This window comes from Chiloscyllium plagiosum, unplaced genomic scaffold (assembly GCF_037043375.1).
Source record: "Chiloscyllium plagiosum isolate Xiang-an unplaced genomic scaffold, Cpla_swu_hap1 HiC_scaffold_6, whole genome shotgun sequence".
Taxonomy (NCBI): Eukaryota; Metazoa; Chordata; class Chondrichthyes; order Orectolobiformes; family Hemiscylliidae; genus Chiloscyllium; species Chiloscyllium plagiosum.
In genome coordinates, this window is record NW_028270144.1 from 28,749,029 (window position 1) to 28,769,138 (window position 20,110).

The 20,110-nt window shown below is 40.4% G+C and overlaps 1 protein-coding gene across 2 annotated transcripts in view; it reads left to right on the plus strand.

Annotated features, from left to right (window-relative positions):
• Positions 1-18,952, plus strand: part of pibf1 (progesterone immunomodulatory binding factor 1) — a 134,673-nt gene extending 115,721 nt beyond the window's left edge. The window contains exons 16-18 of one of the 2 annotated variants that reach the window (XM_043691368.2): positions 911-995; positions 9,734-9,910; positions 18,342-18,952. In XM_043691368.2, coding sequence (XP_043547303.2) covers positions 911-995; positions 9,734-9,910; positions 18,342-18,395 — 316 coding nt within the window. In that variant the 3' untranslated portion in view covers positions 18,396-18,952. Of the gene's footprint in view, positions 1-910; positions 996-9,733; positions 9,911-15,756; positions 15,934-18,341 lie in introns of those variants that run through there. The other variant, XM_087987943.1, reaches the window with a different exon arrangement.
• The last annotated feature ends 1,158 nt before the right edge of the window (positions 18,953-20,110 follow it).

A 20,110-nucleotide genomic window follows, 5' to 3' on the forward strand; every position in this document is an offset into this window, starting at 1 on the left:
ATTAAATCCACAGTGAAGTATGGAACAGCGGCTGCTTTACATACGCAAAACACTTGGAGATTTTGCCAGAAAGGAAGCACAAAGCAATTGCTCTTTAAACAGACACAGAGATGATGATATCGTGAGCAAGAGTCTCTTCCTCTTAGCCTCGTGCCCCTAGGTCTTTGCTTGACAGGTAGTGATGCTGATGGTGGAACTTACTTCCTGTTTCCAACCCAATTAAGATCTGAGCAGAGTACAAACTTCTGTGGATCACCTAGTTAGTCTTAAGTGTGAACGTGGCAACCTACTACCTCAGAGCCTGAAAGCTCTGAAACCAGCAAATATTTCTGCTGCTTTTCAATACTGCCAGAAAATCTGGTTTTCATTCCGTGCTTCAAGGTGAGAATTGGATCAATTGCAAACAGCAGATGACAAGTGTTGTTGGCACATAGCGAATGACAAATCTTGAACAGCACAGTTCACCGTAAAAATATCTCGAGGTGTTTCTGCACCATTCTGACCACCAAACATGACTTATTAAATGCCATTACTAGAAATTGGCTCTGCTAAACTTTAGCAGTAGCTACTTGTTCCCTGTGTGATTTAGTTACGTTTAATACCAGCTTCACTGTATAATTGTGTATAATTAAACCTAACCCCCAAGTACATCTTTTCAGCTGACCTGGTATCTCATTTTTCAGTTATATAATTGTCATTTTTCAGTTGCGTTTTTTTCATCAAAATAAGCTTTGTGAGTAATTTATTTGAAGCCCATGATTATGCATTAATCTTAAAAGTTGTAGTATGTTTGTAAATACTGTGAAATAATTGTTTATTCAACTTAAGTATTCCAAGTGGGAAAAAGCCTTTATTAAATAAAACATGTGGTCCTTACTATGCTCAAATATGTACCTGCTTTTTTTTTCAGTCAATCAAATAGAGAGAAAGCTGCTTTACTTCGCATGAAAAACCAAATGGCAGCAGATCTAGAGAAACTCTTGAACCAACGAGAGGTATTTGTTTTCAAATTATCTTACATTTGGCAGGACATAAAGACATAAGAAGTAGGAAAGGCAATTGGTTACTGTTATTTTTTGGGGGTTTTCAAAAGCTGTTTCTAAGTCAGAATGGAACGAAAGATTGAAATGAGTTAATTTCAGTGGGGGAAAATGCGACACGAGTTCCAATGATTTGCAAGCTGCTGGCATAACAGATGTACCAACCCATGGAAAACAAGAGAATTTAGTAAGTTAATGTTCACTTGGACTAATTATATAATTATAACTGATTGAACAAAGAAATTGAGCTATAGTAAGAAATGATCATGTACGAATGGCTATTTATGCTGTTGGAAGAACAATAGGCAGTGACCGGATTATTTTTTAAGCATGTACCTGATGTGGAAGTTTAGTGGGATTTTCTATGTTAAACACATTGGATGTTAGGGCAATGTACAGGGTATCTGTAAGTGCCATTCCTATCAAAACATTTTATTGTAATTGTAAGATGCGGTACCTTCATTTAACAAGTAATATGCGCACCTGCAAATTTAGCCATTACAGAAGCAATTGAAATACATTCTACAATAGTTAAACATATTTACTTCCAACAGTTTGACAGGCACAAAACAGTGCTACTGTGACAGATTTGATAAGAACTTGTAATCTTCATTGAAAATAACTCTTCAGAAACAGTCAACAAAGAATATTCTACCCACATACTCGATAAAAACATATTCAAGGTTTTTGAAATTTGTCTTTGGTACACTGGAATTTATAAATAGTATAAGCTATTAGTATAAAAATCATATACAAAGATATCTGTAAATTATACTTTTAATTACTGTGAGATTCTTCAAATTATTTATGTTCCTCTTGTGCTGAACAACTAGAGTAAGAAAAATAACAGCATGCATATTGATGGCAGTGTGGCTAGAATAAAACTAACATTTTCAAGGTTTGAGTTTGAATCCATTTGTACTGGCTGATGCGCTTTTGTCATGTTTTTGAAGAATGTGCATAAAAATATCTTTAATTCTGCGTATAATCAAAACATACTTCTCAAACGTTTTCCCGTCATGACCACAATTTGATGCTTCATTTTAGTTATGGGGGAAGATTAGAGGCAATAACTGGTAGATGGTGTGCTACCTGAGAGAGTTGCAACAGTGGCACTGGGGGGAGAGCTGAGAGAGTGAAGAGGGGGCTGTTTAATTCTCAGAGTTTTAAATACAAAAGAGCACCTACTTCTCAAGGTTTTTCAAAATAGCATTCTCTAAGTTCAGCAGATTATGCCATGCCAGTTTTAAAAATACTCAGGTGATAAAGGTGCTGCATAACTTTTACCCTCAGTCATTGTTCCATGGTAGCCATTGCTGCTTTGGAGCTCATGACCCACAGCTTGGAAAAGCCTGGACAAGAACATAAACCAGGAGTGGACTACTTTACCCTTACCTCTGAAGTCAGTTGCACCATTCATTTAGATTAAGTCTGTCCACACTAAACTTTAGTGATTTATTTACATGGACACTCAGATTATTTAGTCCTTGTTTCTCAGTATTTGGAAAATATGCATTTATTTTCTTTAATGATCACCTATTTATCCAAATAAACTCCAAATTAAAACAATTTGGAGATGCCGGTGATGGACTGGGGTGGACAAAGTTAAAAATCACACAACAGCAGGTTATAGTCCAACAGGTTTAATTGGAAGCACACTAGCTTTCAGAGCGTCACTCCCACAACCACCTGATGAAGGACCTGTTGGACTATAACCTGGTTTATCATTTGTCACAGCTGTGCCCACTCAACTAATCTGACCCCTTTTATAACATGCTTCTCCCATCTTCAATACTTACTCCACCTCAACTTAGTGTAATCAAAGCTTGGTTTAAAGCTGTCTATTCCTTGATCCAGATGTTTTCTATTCAGCCTGTTCAGAGATATAATTACGTAGCTGCAGCAGGTGAGACTTGAACCTGGACCTCCTGATCCAGAGATAGGGGCACTGCAACTCTGCCACAAGACCCCTCCTTTATGCAATGCGTTGATGAATATTATGAAAAGCTGTATCTTGTTACGTATCCCTGCTAATCAAAAATATATGCTTTAACTCTAGTGCCTGTCTTCGATCTCGCAACTCCTTTCCAACTAATATCGCAAGGTTGCCTCCAAGTCTTTGTACATTGATTTTTACGAACTGCTCTTCTGTGAAACTTAGCTTGGAATACTGGACAACATAATATCCACTTACACTCTCTTGAAATACGACACTGACCCTGTTGGGTTTTTTACATCAATCCAACAGCTTTATGGCAATTTGTACTGCTATCATTTTACTTCGAAATTTTTTAAAACTAAATTTAAATTTTCAAGCTGCCGCAGTGGAAGTTGAACTCTTATTCAAAAATCAACTGTTTACAATTTCAAGAAAAACTAATTCAATGTGAACATTAATTAATCACAGAGTCATAGAGATGTACAGCACGGAAACAGACCCTTCGATCCAACTCGTCCATGCCGACCAGATATCCCAACTCAATCTAGTCTCACCTGTCAGAACCCGACCTATATTCCTCCAAACCCTCACTATTCACATACCCATCCAGATGCAATCATACCAGCCTCCACCACTTCCTCTAGCAGCTCATTCCATACACGTTCCACCCTCTGCGTGAAAAAGTTGCCCCTTAGGTCTCTTTTATATCTTTCCCTTCTCACCCTAAACCTATGCCCTCTAGTTCTGGACTCCCCCACCCCAGGGAAACAACTTTGTCTATTTACCCTATCCATGCCCCTCATGATTTTATAAACCTCTATAAGGTCACCTCTTAACCTCCGACGCTCCAGGAAAAACAGCCCCAGCCTCTGCAGCCTCTCTCTATAGCTCAAATCCTCCAATCCTGGCAACGTCCTTGTAAATCTTTTCTGAACCCTTTCAAGTTGCACAACATCCTTCCGATAGGAAGGATACCAGATTTGCACGCAATGTTCCAAAAGTGGCCTAACCAGTGTCTCGTACAGCTGCAACATGACGTCCCAACTCCTGTACTCAATGCTCTGACCACTATCCTACCAACCTGCGACTCCACTTTCAAGGAGATATGAACCAGCACTCCAAGGTCTCTTTGTTCAGTAACACTCTCCAGGACCTTACCATTAAGTGTACAAGTCCTGCTAAGATTTGTTTCCCAAAATGCAGCGCCTCACATTTATCTAAATTAGCTCCATCTGCCACTTCTCAGCCCATTGGCCCATCTGATCAAGATCCCATTGTAATCTGAGGTAAACTTCTTTGCTGTCCACTGCACCTCCAATTTTGGTGTCATCTGCAAACTTACTAACTGTACCTCTTATGCTCGCATCCAAATCATTTATGTAAATGACAAAAAGTAGAGGACCCAGCACCGATCCTTGTGGCACTCCACTGGTCACAGACCTCCAGTCTGAAAAACAACCCTCCAACACCACACTCTGTCTTCTACCTTTAAGCCAGTTCTGTATCCAAATGGCTAGTTCTCTCTATATTCCATGAGATATAAGCTTGCTAACCAGTCTCCCACGGGAAACCTTGTCAAACACCTTACTGAAGTCCAAATATATCACGTTCACCACTCTGCCCTCATAATCCTCTTTGTTACTTCTTCAAAAAACTCAATCAAGTTTATGAGACATGATTTCCCATGCACAAAGTTATGTTGACTATCCCTAATCCCCCTTGCCTTTCCAAATACATATACATCCTTTCCCTCCGGATTCCCTCCAACAAGTTGTCCACCACTGACGTCAAGTTCACTGGCCTGTAGTTGCCTGGCTTGACCTTACTACCCTTCTTAAACAGTGGCACCATGTTAGCCAACCTCCAGTCTTCCGGCACCTCACTTGTGACTATTGATGATACAAATATCTCAGCAAGAGGCCCAGCAATTACTTCCCTAGCTTACTACAGGGTTCTAGGGTACACCTGATCTTGTCCTAGGGTTTTATCTACTTTTATTGCATTTCAAGACATCCAGCACTTCCTCCTCTATAATATGGACATTTTTGAAGATGTCACCATCTATTTCCCTACATTCTGTATTTTCTATGTCCTTTTTCACAGTAAACACTGATGCAAAATACTCATTTAGTATATCCCCCCCATCTCTTGCAGTTCCACACAAAGGCCACCTTGCTGATCTTTGAGGGGCCCTATTCTCTCCCTAATTACCCTTTTGTCCTTAATGTATTTGTAAAAACCCTTTAGATTCTCCTTAACTCTATTTGCCAAAGCTATCTCATGTCCCCTTTTTGCTCTCTTGATTTCCCTCTTAAGTATACTCCTACTGCCTTCATACTCTTCCAAAGATTCATTTGATCTATCCTGTCTATACCTGACATATGCTTCCTTCTTTTTCTTAACCAAACTCTCAATATCTTTAGTCATCCAGCATTCCCTATACCTTCTAGCGTTTCCTTTCACCCGAACAGGAATATACTGTCTCTGTTCTCTCATTATCTAATTTCTGAAGGCTTCCCATTTTCCAGCTATCCCTCTATCTGCAAACATTTGCCCCCAATCAGCTTTTCAAAGTTCTTGCCTCATACTGTCAAAATCAGCCATCCTCCAATTTAGAACTTCAAATTTAGATCTGGTCTATCCTTTCATTAATGAAACATTGATAATTTGGTCGTCGAAAATAATATTTAGGGCATTTTTCTTTCGACTAAATGTTACGCAAAACATACCAGTCTTGCTGGCACAAATGAGTATCACTATCAGACCTTATGTGTTGTTCACAACAATGCATTTTGCAAATCAATTTTTATATTGCTTCTGAATGTATTGATTTGGTGTGATGAACTTAAACCTCTGAAGTTTAGTAATAAAGAAGTAATATGGTTTTAGTTAATTCACACTATGGAATTATATCAACATATGGAGGTTTGGTTTTTAATATCAGGTATCTTTCAATTGCAATGTAATAATTTGAGAACCATCATCTGTATCTTATAGTCCTTAGATCATTAAAGCAGTTATTACAGCTGGTATAAAATGCGGCAAATGTTCAGTGCTAAAGTAATTATTTTGAAAGTAATTATATTTGGGGTTGGTGATATTGGTGCATTCATCATATTTAATGGAACAACAAATATGCATGCCTCCTTGTGCCTTTTGAAAAGGAATCTCACTTTATAACTGACACACTAGTGAAATCCATTGGAGAAAATTGAAGAAGACAACCTGCTTGTGTCACTTAAAGCTGTTTGTAGAATTGTTGGCCCAATGTATCTCCAGATGTCTATTAATGAGGTTCAGCTGGCATGATAATTGGCAGAGGGCCCATGCTGCATAACAGAAGTGTTTGGCAACAAAATCTTTCTTGCTATTTTTACCTTACAATCCATCGAATCTTGAAATTGAGAATTGCTTTTGTAAACTGTCTTCATGCTTGGAGCATAAATCTTTGATCATGTGCTCAAATCAAATTAATTTGTGCTACTTTCATCATTCAGTTATTCCGTGTAAAAGTATATGGTTTACATCATAACTTATCTACCTTTATACTTAAAACAGCCCCGGTGAATTCCCTTGGAGTAATTTTGCATACTGAGCTGGTCTCATCTTCAGCAAGTTGACATTAACTGTGTTGCCTTCCAGGACAGCTGCACTAAACTGACAGCTTTTTTATATATGAGTCGCAAAATGTCCTGTCACTTACATGAGTGATCAAGTCACTGGTATACTAATTCCTACTTTGCTCTAATTAAATCCTTTTTTAAGCTATTTTGCATAAACGTAATTGCTTAGTTGTCATTTAAATACATTTTCATGCAAAAACCAATAGCATTTTATCAAAATTTTATGAATAAGTGCTACTGAAGATGAGGTAATGAAACTGTCAATATCCTTGCAGTAAACCTAAACATCTACCCAGATCTTCCAGTCTGAGGATTACCGGAGACCAGACATATGACCCATCACCATGGAATTGTCCAGGGGTTTTAAGTTATAATGGGTAGTTCGCCTGTTCCCTGCTATTGTGTCTTCAACTTAGAGTTGAAGACTTGACAGTTCGACTGTACTTATCGGATAGTTACCCAGGAATGTTTAAAATTTAGGCAAACTGCAATTAAGTACAGAGCTAAGTGCAGAACTGATCCCATTCCGTTTATTCCCCATCACTATCAGTCTGACTCTTCAGCTAACCCCACCTACACACTGACCAGCACAACTATCATTCCTGACCATGCTAACACTAATTGCCTGACTAGCCCCTGAACGGATTACTCCTTTAACCTACCAGTCATCCCTGCCCACTAATGTCACTCACCCTACTCATTCATTATTCATAAATGTTCACTCTGGACATTCAAACTTATCTTAATGGCAGCTTTGCCATAAAAGAGGGCAAGACTTGTTTTCCCTAACTGTGATCTGATGGAATTGACTCAGGGATGCTGTGCTCTGTGTTTTTGAGGAGGCCAGATAGGAAGAGCCAGAAAGAAATCTGGAACAGTGTCATCTGAGAGATAAGTTTGAACAGAACAGAAATTCTATGATGTTCTCTTTTCCCCAAAACAAATCCAACAATGAATACTTTAAATACTAAATGTAAAGGGGGCAATATATTAAACAGGTATAAAAACAAAAGAAAGCGTTGCCTTATTTTGCCTCTTTAAAAATAGAATCTGAACTTTTCAAATGCAGATTAACTTGCATCATCCTCTTCATATTACCCAACTGTCAGGTGGGAAATGGGGAAGAGGCCCTATCTAGACTTTTGTTACTCCCTGTAGATTTAACTTATTTAATTTTCTAATGTTATTTCTTAATGGATGTCAGAAATAAAAATAAGCAACCGTGTTTAAATGATGGTTTAATGCTGTGGTGACCAATAAACATTAAAATTCCACTCATTAACTTATAAAACTGCATGTACATTGCACCCATTAAAAAATCAGCATTTGGTGCTAAATAAAAAACAAACGAACTGCAGATGCTGTACATCAGAGACAAAAACAGAAGTTGCTCGAAAAGCTTAGCAGGTCTGGCAGCATCTATGGAGAGAAAGCAACAGTTCTGAGGAAAGGTCACTGGACTCAAAACATTAAATCTGCTTTCTCTCCACAGATGCTTCCACACCTGCTGAGCTTTCCCAGCGATTTCTGTGTTTGGAGCATATGGTGCAGTTTTATGAAAATTCATTTAATGTACCTAGTCATTTTAAAATAAATCTTGGAAAGTTTGTTCCTCAATTAATTCTGAAACTTGAGGACTTATTGAAGTCATTTACATTGCTACCCTTGTGGAGGAACCATAAACCAAGATACCAAATTTACTGTGACTCACAAATAAAGAAATTGCCAGCAGGATTCCTCTTTTTGTAGCTTTTAACTTATATCCAACATGTGAATTAAGAGGCAATTGATACGTAAAATAAAAATGTAAATTGTACATTTGTTTGTCAATGCAATGAAGATGTGCATTATGCCACCACAAACATTTGTATCGTTCCCACAAAAATGTGGCAGCATGTAGCTACCCAGTTCCACAGTTTGCCATTCTTTGTACACATGATGTATATCAATATTCAAAGCATTCTCTGACAACTGCTTTGTGTTCAAGTTTCACAGCTATGATTATCTTCAGCGAGGCAGAATTCTGTTGACCTTCTGTCTTTGTTACATGGCATCCCTGATGGCTGAACATTCCTGAGTTCCTTTTCACCTAATCAATCTTTCACATCCCAATTGACGATTTGGCCATTTCTGGTTCAGTATCAAGCTGTTCTGCATCTCTGAGAAATTCACTCAGATCTCCAGCTTTTAGACCTTTTTAGGCCGTTCATATCGCCTCCAAATTCTGCCTGATAAGCAGATGTCTTCTTGAGCGAAATTTATTTCTTCTCATAAGATTTTGTTGTGTTCTTCTTTTTGCTCAGCCTGTTTTCTTTTAGTGTCTTCATCTGTAACTTCACTTCTGGTTCCTCTGCTTGTAGATTTCCTTTGTGTATGAATCTCTCCATGTTTGGGCATTCTATACCTGGATCTCAACTTCCCTCCTATTGATACTGTTTTTGAGTCAAGAATTACCAGGTCAAGTAGATCAGTATTTGTTCTAGCAAGTGATCACTTGTGAGGGATTCTGACTTTCAAAAGTTATTTCCAAGCTCTCTCAAAAATAATGACTGGGCCAGCATTTTATTATCCATCCCTAATTGCCCCAAGAAAGTGGTGATGAGCTGCAGTCCACATGCTATAGATTGACCTACAATGAAGTCCGATTCTAAACTTCACTACATAAAAATACCTATGAAAGTACATGAACTGCATTTAAATCCCCTCAAGTACTTCATCCCAAATATTAAAAAAACAAGCGTTTGTATTCATTATGCCAGAGCAAAAGTCTATTATTCTTTCAATACCATCTTTGGCAAATACAATGTGAATTTACAGCCTTTTATTTATTCATGGGAAATGGGCATTCTGATTGTGCCAGTGTTTAATGCCCATAGACATTTTGTTGAAAATAGACTTTTTCCTTGCTGTACCATTTACACATCAAAGACTGTCACACTTTATTGTGGGTTGTCCTTAAAATGTCTATTTTTGAATTTTAGATCAGATATTAAAATGAATCTTTCAATTTACTTGTTAAATCAACACAAGTGTACATTAGCAGCAAAATTGGAGAGTAAAGCATTTTGTGGTTGTGTTGCTTGTCTGTGTTGATTATTTGCTTTAATATCAGTTATGTTTATATGTTTCAGGAATTGGCAGTAATGAAGCAAGTTCTGATAAATTTGCACAACAAGCAGCATGGTGATGGCTTACCAGTTTCTCGTGATGATCTCAAAAGTAATCCTATTGCCCAAGCAACAAAATTGTCTCTGAGCATTCCCCCACATGAGGATGAAAATGTCTACAAACCAAAACCAACTATTTTTGTAAGTTATCTTTTTCTCGGAAGCAAAGAAAGCACTGGTTTTATTTTACCAGATCATTTTCTTTTATTTGTTCGTGGGATGCGGCCATTGTCCATTGGTCAACATTTATTGAGCGTCCCCAGTTCCCCTTGAGAAAGTCGTGGTGAGCTGCCTTCTTGAACTGCCGCAATTTATGTACTGCAGGTGGACCATAATGCCCTTAGGGATGAATTCCAGGATTTTCGCTGATGTTGCACTGGGATGGACAAAGCCACAAGTCACGCAACACCAGGTTATAGTCCAATAGGGTTTTGAAATCACAAACATTTGGAATGCTGCTCCTATGTCAGTAGAAGTGGAGGGAGGCACACAGGCACAGAATTTATAGACGGAGAGAGCATTACAAGATAATTCTAGGTAATTAAGAGTGTCAAAAGACAGTATAAATGGTGTGAGTGGAGTGTTGACAGGCTGAATAACAAGTCTTTACTGGTGATTAAAAGTGTCAAAATGGTGTGAGTAAAGTGGCAACAGTTGAATAGCAAGTGAAGGGATTATCCATGATCTGATTAATTGAGGCTGAAAGATAATTACAAAAAAATCAAAAATAAGATGGTGCTAGAAACAAATCAAATGTCTGGAATAACGTGATAGGTATCAGAGTTGCATGGTAAGGGTCTAACCAAAGTAACAAGTAACCCAAAAGCATACCAACTAATAAAGGTAGAGAGATCATAGCAAGTTATTAAGGTGATGGTGTCAAAACAGAATAGTAAGAAAGATTTTACAAACACAGAACATGGTGGGGTTACGTATAGCACCTAAGATCATGGTTGAGACCATCTTCATGGGTACAGAATTTGGCTATCAGTTCCTGCTTAGCAATTCTGCGTTGTTGTAGATCTCGAAGGTTGTCTTGGAAGATGTTTACCCAAAGATTGGAGACTGAATGTCCTTGACTGCCGAAGTGTTTCCTGCCTGGCGATTGTTGCGCATTGTCCATTCATCCGTTGTCACAGTGTCTGCATGGTCTCGCCATTATATCATGCCTTGGGCATCCTTTCCTGGAGCATATGTGGTAGACATTGATTGAGTCACATGAGTACCTACTTGGTGGATGGTGTTCCCATGTAGTATCCATGTCAATGATCTGGCATGTCTTGCAGAGGTTGCCATGACAGGGTTTACTTAGATTAGATTACTTACAGTGTGGAAACAGGCCCTTCGGTCCAACAAGTCCACACCGACCCGCTGAAGCACAACCCACCCAGATCCATTCCCCTACATTTACCCATTCACCTAACACTACGGGCAATTTAGCATGGCCAATTCACCTAACCTGCACATCTTTGGACTGTGGGAGGAAACCGGAGCACCCAGAGGAAACCCTCGCAGACACGGGGAGAATGGGCAAACTCCACACAGTCAGTCACCTGAGGCGGGAATTGAACCCAGGTCTCTGGCGCTGTGAGGCAGCAGTGCTAACCACTGTGCCACCGTGCCGCCCATGTGTGTGATGTTGTGGTCGATGTCCTGAAGACTGGGTAGTTTGCTGCAAACAGTAGTCTGTTTGAGGTTTGGCAGTTGTTTGAAGGCAAGAGAGGTGCCTTTCAGCAACTGTAGGTGGCTGTCACGTTCCTCCTTATCGGAGCAGCCCCAGTATATGCGCTGGGCTTGTCCATAGGAGATGGCTTCTTCAACATGCTTAAGGTGGAAGCTAGAAAGATTGAAGCATTGTGAGGTTGGTTACATTTGGGGTGGCACAATCGCTCAGTGGTTAGCACTGCTGCCTCACGGCGCCAGGATCCGGGTTCGTTTCTAGCATCGGGCGACTGTGTGGAAATTGCACATTCTCCCAGTGTCTACATAAGTTTCCTCTGGGTGCTCTGGTTTCCTCCCAGAGTCTCAAGATGTGCAGGGCAGGTGAATTGACAATACTAAATTGTCCATAGTGTTCATGGTTGTGTTGGTTTGGTACATTAGTCAGGGGTAAATATAGGAGTAGGGGTATTGGGTCTGGGTGGGTTACTCTTTGGAGGCTCGGTGCGGACTTGTTAGGCCGAAGGTCCTTTTCCACACTAGGGATTCAAGATTCTAGGTTATCCATGGGCCTGCAGTAGAGTAAGGTACTGAGGTGTCTGTGCTTGATGGCGAGGCATGTGTCCAGGAATGAGACTGATTCTGAAGAGTAGTCCGCGATAAGTCTGATGTTAGTATGAAACTTGTTGATATCGTCATGTAGTCTCTTCAGTGATTTCTCACCACAAGTCCAAAGGAAAAAAATGTTGTCAATATGTCTGGTGTAAACCGTTGGTTGGAGGTCCTGTGCAGCAAAGATGTCTTGCTTGAGCTTGTACATGAAATGTTTGTGTATTGGGTTGCAAATTTGGTTCCCATGGCTGTTCTATGTGTCTGGATGAAGAGCTGGTTGTCAAAGGTGAAGATGTTGTCGAGGATGAAGCAGATGAGTTGTAGGATGGCATCTGGGAATTGGCACTTAATGGTGTTGAGCACTGAGGCTGTTGCAGCAATGCCATCATCATGGCGGATGTTGGTGTAGAATGCCAAAACATCCATTGTGACGAGCAATGTTCATGGTTCGACTAGTCCATGGGTGATGAGTGTCTGTAAGAAGTCTGTAGTGTTGGGACAGAGATTGGGGGTTCCTTGTACAATGGGTTTCAAGATGTCCAGAGAGGTTCGCATACAGGGTACTGTTGCCTGATACGATGGGATGTCTGGGTATGTTGTCTTTGTACATCTTCAAAAGGCAGTAGATTTTTCCAATGGGAGAAGTACACAGGATGAGAGTGCACAGGATACTCTGAAAGTCTGAAGCAAAGGTCTTTATCAGGCTGGCGAAGTGATGGATGTGATTGTCTGGTCAGATCGGCAGGTAGTTGTCTGTCAGATAATAATTCATCCCCTCATTTGCTAGTCAGACACTATTCACACTGTTTGACCCTTTTGATCACCTGCAAAGACTTGTTATTCAGCCTGTCAACACTCCACTCACACCATTTGTACTATCTTTTGGCACTCTTAATTACTTGGAATTATCTTGCAATGATCTCCATTTATAAATTCTGTGCCTGTGTGCCTCCCTCTATTTCACCTAACAAAGGAGTAGTGCTTCAGAAGCTTGTGATTTCAAATAAACCTGTTGGACTATAAATTGGTGTCATGTGCCTTCTGACTTTGTAGATGATGGACAGGCTTTGGGGAGTGAGGAGGTGAGTTACACACCGCACAGTCCTGTTAATTTTCTGCTCAATGGTATTTTGATAATGAGGGATTCAGTGATGGTAACACCATTGAAGCTGAAAATGTGTTGCTGGAAAAGTGCAGCAGGTCAGGCAGCATCCAAGGAACAGGAGAATCGACGTTTCGGGCATGAGCCCTTCTTCAAGAATGAGGAAAGTGTGTCCAGCAGGCTAAGATAAAAGATGAAATGCAAAACTTGCGCCCACACCTCCCCCCTTACTTCCCTCCAAGGCCCCAAGGGACACTTCCATATCCGCCACAAATTCACCTGCACCTCCACACACATCATCTATTGCATCCGCTGCACCCGATGTGGCCTCCTCTATATTGGGGAGACAGGCCGCCTACTTGCGGAACGTTTCAGAGAACACCTCTGTGACACCCGGACCGACCAACCCAACCACCCCATAGCCCAACACTTTAACTCCCCCTCCCACTCCACCAAGGACATGCAGGTCCTTGGACTCCTCCATCGCCAGACCATGGCAACACGACGGTTGGAGGAAGAGCGCCTCATCTGCCTGGGAACCCTCCAGTTTCCCCATTTCCCCTCCCCCCACCTTGTCTCAGTCAAATCCCTCGAACTCAGCACCGCCTTCCTAACCTGCAATCTTCTTCCTGATCTCTCCGCCCCCACCCCACTCCGGCCTATCACCCTCACCTTGACCTCCTTCCACCTATCGCGTTTCCAACGCCCCTCCCCCAAGTCCCTCCTCCCTACCTTTTATCTTAGCCTGCTGGACACACTTTCCTCATTCCTGAAGAAGGGCTTATGCCCGAAACATCGATTCTCCTGTTCCTTGGATGCTGCCTGACCTGCTGTGCTTTTCCAGCAACACATTTTCAGCTCTGATCTCCAGCATCTGCAGTCCTCACTTTCTCCTCGAAGTGATTAACACCATTGAAGGTCAAGGGTGGTGGTTAGATCGTTAATTATTGGAGGTGGTCCTTGCCTGGCACTTGTGTGTCATGCATGTTACCTCTTGTCAGCCCAAGTGTGGGTATTGTCTAGATCTTGTTGCATTTGAAAATGGACTGCTTCAGTATCTGAGGAGTCACGAATGGTGCCAAACATTGTGCAATCATTAGCAAGTATTTCCATTTCTGTCCTCTGGAGGGACAGTCATTGATGCAGCAGGTGAAGGTGGTTGGGCTAGGACACTACCGTGAGGAACTCTTGCAGAGATGTCCTGGAGCTGAGATGACTGACCTCCAACAATCACTACCATCTTCCTATGTACTAGATATGACTCCCAACCAGCGGAGAATTTGCCCTCCTGTACCTATTGATTCCATTTTTGCTAGGGTTTCTAGGTGCCACACTTAGTCTTTGATATCAAGGCTAGATTTGACTATCAGTGCATTGAGTATAAGAATTGCTAGGTCATGTTGTGGCTGTACAGGACATAGATATGTTGAACAGCCAAGGTCTTTTCCTCAGGATAGGGGAGTCCAAAACTAGATGGCTTAGGTTTAAGGTGAGAGGGGAAAGATTTAAAAGGACCTAAGGGGCACCTTTTCTTGCAGGGGGTGGTGTGTGTATGGAACGAGCTGCCAGAGGAGGTGGTGGAGGCTGGTACAATTACAACATTTAAAAGGCATCTGGATGAGTACATGAACAGGAAAGTTTTAGAGGGATATGGGTCAAATGCTGGCAAGTCGGACTAGATTAATTAAGAATGTCTGGTTAGCGCGGATGAGTTGGACTGAAGGATCTGTTTCCATGCTGCACATCTCTATGACTGTTTCTCTCACCTCACCTCTTAAAGTCAGATTTAGCACAGGAACATGAGTAGGCAATCTCTTGTGCTAGTTCATCTATTCAAACATCCTTACTGATCTGATCCTCTCAACTCCACTCGAAGTGTTAATCTTTGACTAGTATTCCTTGACCATTGACCTTGCTGTCAGTCTTGAAATTGTTATTAACTTGGTCTCCTCAGCCTTCTTGGCTTCAAGAATTCCAGCAGCAGTATTCGACTTAGATTTCATTCAAAATGTTATTCATCTTTCTTGATTTTACAAGTCTTAATTCTAAATTTTAAAAAAGCTGTTTGCAGAGATTGCTGTGACATGTTGAGGTTTTCACTGCTACTGTGTACGTTTAACAAAAAAAATGCAGAGATGGAAGAAATAGGAACAACGTTTGAAGGAATAATGAGTTTTTTTTTGAAACACCTAAAAGTTCCCTATCTCCTCTATCAAGAAATTGTTCAATTCAATGAGAAACTGTTATGGCAGGGTGTCATCATTGTCATATCAGCTTCCATCCTTTCCAAGCGCTTATGTTACTAGTGATGCAATTTTGACACCATCTCAGGATTAGTTCTGCTGCTCCAGACATTACAGAGTCACTTAAAAAGGCAAATGTGTTGGCCCATAATTAGAGCACATGAAATAGATCATATACCAGGAGGTTTTATTTTCATACAATTAATACAATTTCATGCTGTGATAAATGAGCAGCCAAAGTATAGTATAATTTTACTTAATTGAACATTTTAGAAAACAAACTTGTAATGAAAACTGAAACACATGTGAGCATATTTTAATGTGAGCTTTTATAATGTATAATTTGCCAAATTTCTGTTTTGCAATTTAAGCTGTGTGTGAGTCCCTCACATTGTGCTTCACAAAGATCATTTATTGAAGGGAGGGAGAATACTACAGAGAAGAACAATCGTTGGTTCCTGGAAAAGCAGCACTTAGCACATGGGTACAAGAACCATCTAGCCAGGCAGGTTTATTCAAAGTCCCAATCTTAGGATTTATACTATCGCTGATCTTCAACCTTTGAGATAATAATATCTTTGAATAAAATATGGCACTGTTGTGGCTTATCACTGGAGCAGTCTCTTTGAGAGTTGTTAGTGTCCGGAATTGTCTTTCAGAGAACAGTGGCAGTTCAAAATTAAATAAAGTAAGGATAAAGTCACCATAATCCTACTGAACCACAGGGCTTCATTAGGGGGAGTCGACTGGTGGTGGTTTTAAAGTGAGGGTAACCATGCTGAAGTGTACAGAGAGCTTAAGAAACAGAATGCTTCATGATAACCAGAGTCAGTGCTGGAATTGAGTTGTTGGCATCATTCTGCATTACAAACTAGCCATCCAGACCATATACTCAAGGCGGATTTAGACTAACTTTGGATTGACAAGATTTATGGCGGGTTACAGAGCAAGGTGAAGTGAAGGCCACAATCAGATCAGCAATGACAGTCTTTTATGCATTCAAAACAATCATAATCTACTGCCACTTCTATTTCTCATGTTTACCACAATGACATCCAAAGAGATACTCTGCTTTCTCCTGTCCCAGGCCTGTTATCTGTTTAAGGTCTCATACCTAAAAGGTTTTGCTGTCTGTTAAACATCAGAAGTTAAAGTAAAACAAAGAACACCAGATACTTGAGATCTGAAACAAAAACAGAAATTGCTGCCAAAACCCAGCAGGACTGGCAGCATCTGTAGGAAGTAAGCAGTGTTAACTTTTCGAGTCTGGTGACTCCTAATCAGAACTGACAGCAGCTAGAGAAAACTGATACTTATGCTGAAGACAAGTTTGGAGAGGGAGGTGAGCAGATAGGTGGAGATGGAGTTCAGAGAGACATATGAAAGGGGTTTGTAAACAATGGGATTATGAATAGTAGGCCAGGACGGAAGAGAAGCTAAATAAATGATAATTATTGAGAGCTGAGGGTAGCAGAGAATGGGTAGTTTGTGCTGAAAACAAACCACGTCATGTGATAACCCTGAGAGTAGGGATAATGAGTTGGCTGTGCTAAAAACAACCCATGACATTACAGGATGGAGGGGGGATCATGGGAGGATGGAATTAGGCTCTAAAGTTATTGAACTCAATGTTGAATCCTAGAGGCTGCAGATCCCCAAGCGGAAAATAAAATGTTGTTCTTTGAGCTTGCACTGAGAGTTGCTGGAACATTGCAGTAGGCCTGAGACTGAAATGTTGTTGTGGGAAAATGGTGATGTGTTGAATTGGCAGGTGACTGGACGCACTGGGTCATTTTTTATGGACAGAACTTAAGTGTTCTGCAAAGCATTCACTCAGTCTGCATTTTGTCTACCCAATGTAGAGGGGACCACACTGTGAGCAGTGAATGCAGTGGATTGTATTGAATGAAGTATAAGTAAATTGCTGCTTTACCTTGGAGGTATGTCTGAAGCTTTTAGTGAGGAAGGCGGAGATAAACAGGCAAGTTTTACACCTTCTGTGGTTGCATGAGAAGATATCATGGGAGGGTCTTGAGAATTGTTGGGAATGGAAGAGGAGTGGACCAGGGTGTCCTGGAGGGAATAGTCCCTGTGAAATGCTGACAAAAGTGGAGAATATGTCATGGCATCCCACTGGAGGTGATGGAAATTGCAGTTTATGATCCTTTGGATTGGGAAGGTCATGAGGGGTAAGTGAGGATTGGGGTACCCTATCATTGTTGTGGGAGGGAAGAGAAGGGGTGAGGGCATAGGTTAAAGGTTGGTTAAACGGAGTTCAGACATATACTTCCCTAGGCAGAATTTCAATTCAACTTTCATTATCACAAAACGCTGACCATATTTATCATACAACCATCAGTTGTACTGTAATCCCATTTGGTCTTAGGCTGCCTGAACGACAGAGTATTTCTTTGTCTTTATTTTTGATTTCTAGCTTCCATAATATTTTGCTTTTGCTTTTGTTTTTGTTACTCTTTCCTTATTAATGGGTGTATTCTCAATCAGAACATGCAAGCTTGGCATCAACAACTTGAGTTCCATACAAATTAATGACAAAATTCAAAAACTAGGGTGGCATGGTATATGATAGTATGGTCTATGAAGACAAGATCTTGGACACTTCTGCTGTATGTAATAATTGAGTGAAGCAGTTTAGTGTCAAACAAAATAAAATAACCTATGCAGCTGTTAGACTTCTGACATTTTGTTTTACCCCAACGGTAGATTTCGCATTCAAATATGTTCAAGTTTAACTTCTTCACCTTCTGTGGACCCCCTCATGACTGATTCAGAGTGCAATGTGAGAATGGCATTGGTGTCCACAGGAACGGGTAGTTCATGGTATCATTATTGGTATTTCTTGGAGAGCTTTTTTACACTGTAAGGGATTCTTTAATAGAAAATGAATTTCCGATGCTATGTTCTTGCTGATTTGAATTGTTGTTTTCTCTTGCAGACAAACAGAGAGTGTCCTGCTTGGTACAAAAAATTGAAGCAGAAGAATACTTGATATGTTTGAAATGTGTAAAGGACCCGCCTGGATTCTGTACTTCCTCATCCTATTCATTTTCATTAGCCTGACAATGCAACTGAAGTTGCAGTTTTTCCAATTCAAGTGCTGTGATTCTCCTTCTAAACCTATTGTTGGTGAACTACTTGAGATGCAGTTTCACTACAACTGTTGGTGTAAAGCTTAATGCTGTGTTGATAATGTAAATGCAACCTGAATCTACAATCAGGTCCTGACCTGGAACCAATGCAAAACAGAGTGAGCCTCCTGGAGTAAGGGTTCATTTTGTACTTCAGTTGACCCAAGGATTAAAACCCTGTTTGCACTGCAAAGATTAGCATCAGTGTAGTGCTTAACTACTTTGCACTAATACCAAACTTACAGTGTAAATACAGCTTATCAGACAACTGAAAGGAAAGGTAGGTTTGCATAGATGTCAATGTTATCAACGTACAGTAATTTGTTTTATTGCTGTGATGGGTATCCATGTTATATGTTTGATGTGGCACTATACATGTTTAAAAAGAAAATGTTAATAAAGATTTTATTTTCCTTTATACCTGTTTACAATTTTGATGGTGATGGTATATTACAGTTCACTGGGGGAATCTGAATTGCTGTAACAACATACACTTTTACATGTATTTTGTAGTCTGGACCTTTAGATTATGAAAGGAAAGGCCCAACATTCTTTCCAACACATGGCTAACTAGGAATCTCTCCCACTCTTATCACCTGCCATTGTGCATTGAAGGGTTTTGCAGTTAAATACTAAACCAATTTGATTGTGTTACAAGGCATTTTCCTTGCTCTTATGTCTTGAGGTCAAACCCAAACTCTGAGCATCTCGCCCAGAGAGAGAGATATGGCCCACTATGTCACAACACTTCTGTTTGCTAGTTTGTGAGGATGACATACTTTAATGACCAGTTTACCAATGTAGCAGTCGCCTGGCTGCTAAAACACAGGTATATTGTGAACTTAGCCAAACAGCAAGGGATACTGAGTACATTGGTCAAGTGAAACTCTGAAATCACAAAACCTGCACACCAGACACCGGGCAAACACTGCAGCCAGGTGCTAATGACATTAGCATAATGTAAGAGGCAACTGTTATTCTGCACACAGATACCCCCAACTTATTCACTAAACAAAGGACAGTCCGGACAGAAAGGCACTGGGTCCTGCTAAACTAAGAAACAGTAGCATACCATCTAAATGATTGACTCGTGTTTCAAACTCTTAAGTGTAACTCCCTGATTGCTCAGAACTATAGACAGTTCCAGAAAAAGTATAAAAACAGAGTTCACCTGCAGATCCCTCTTTCTTTGAACTGCTCTTAGAATTGACTGAGGCCTTCTGAGAAGAGCAGCACAGCAAGTGGCAGAGAGGAGCTGACCATCCAGAGGCAGAGAGAAAGAAAGCAGCTTCACAGAGACAGAGCTACAGGGAGCGCGGCTACATAGATCTACAAGAGAATCGGAAAGTATTGTAACCTTACGGGGCCAAAAGGATTAGGGATAGTATGTTTAGTATTAAAGATTATTGTAATTTTGTTCCTAATAAAGTAGGAATGTTTTGCTTTTGGTACCAGGTTGTGTTTGTATTGATTTCAATGCTTTGGAGCTGAGGGACATCCGGGCAAATTCGTTCATAACATTCTGGTCAGAGTTGTCTGCAACTTATTTAAACTGTAACAGACAACACCAATTTAA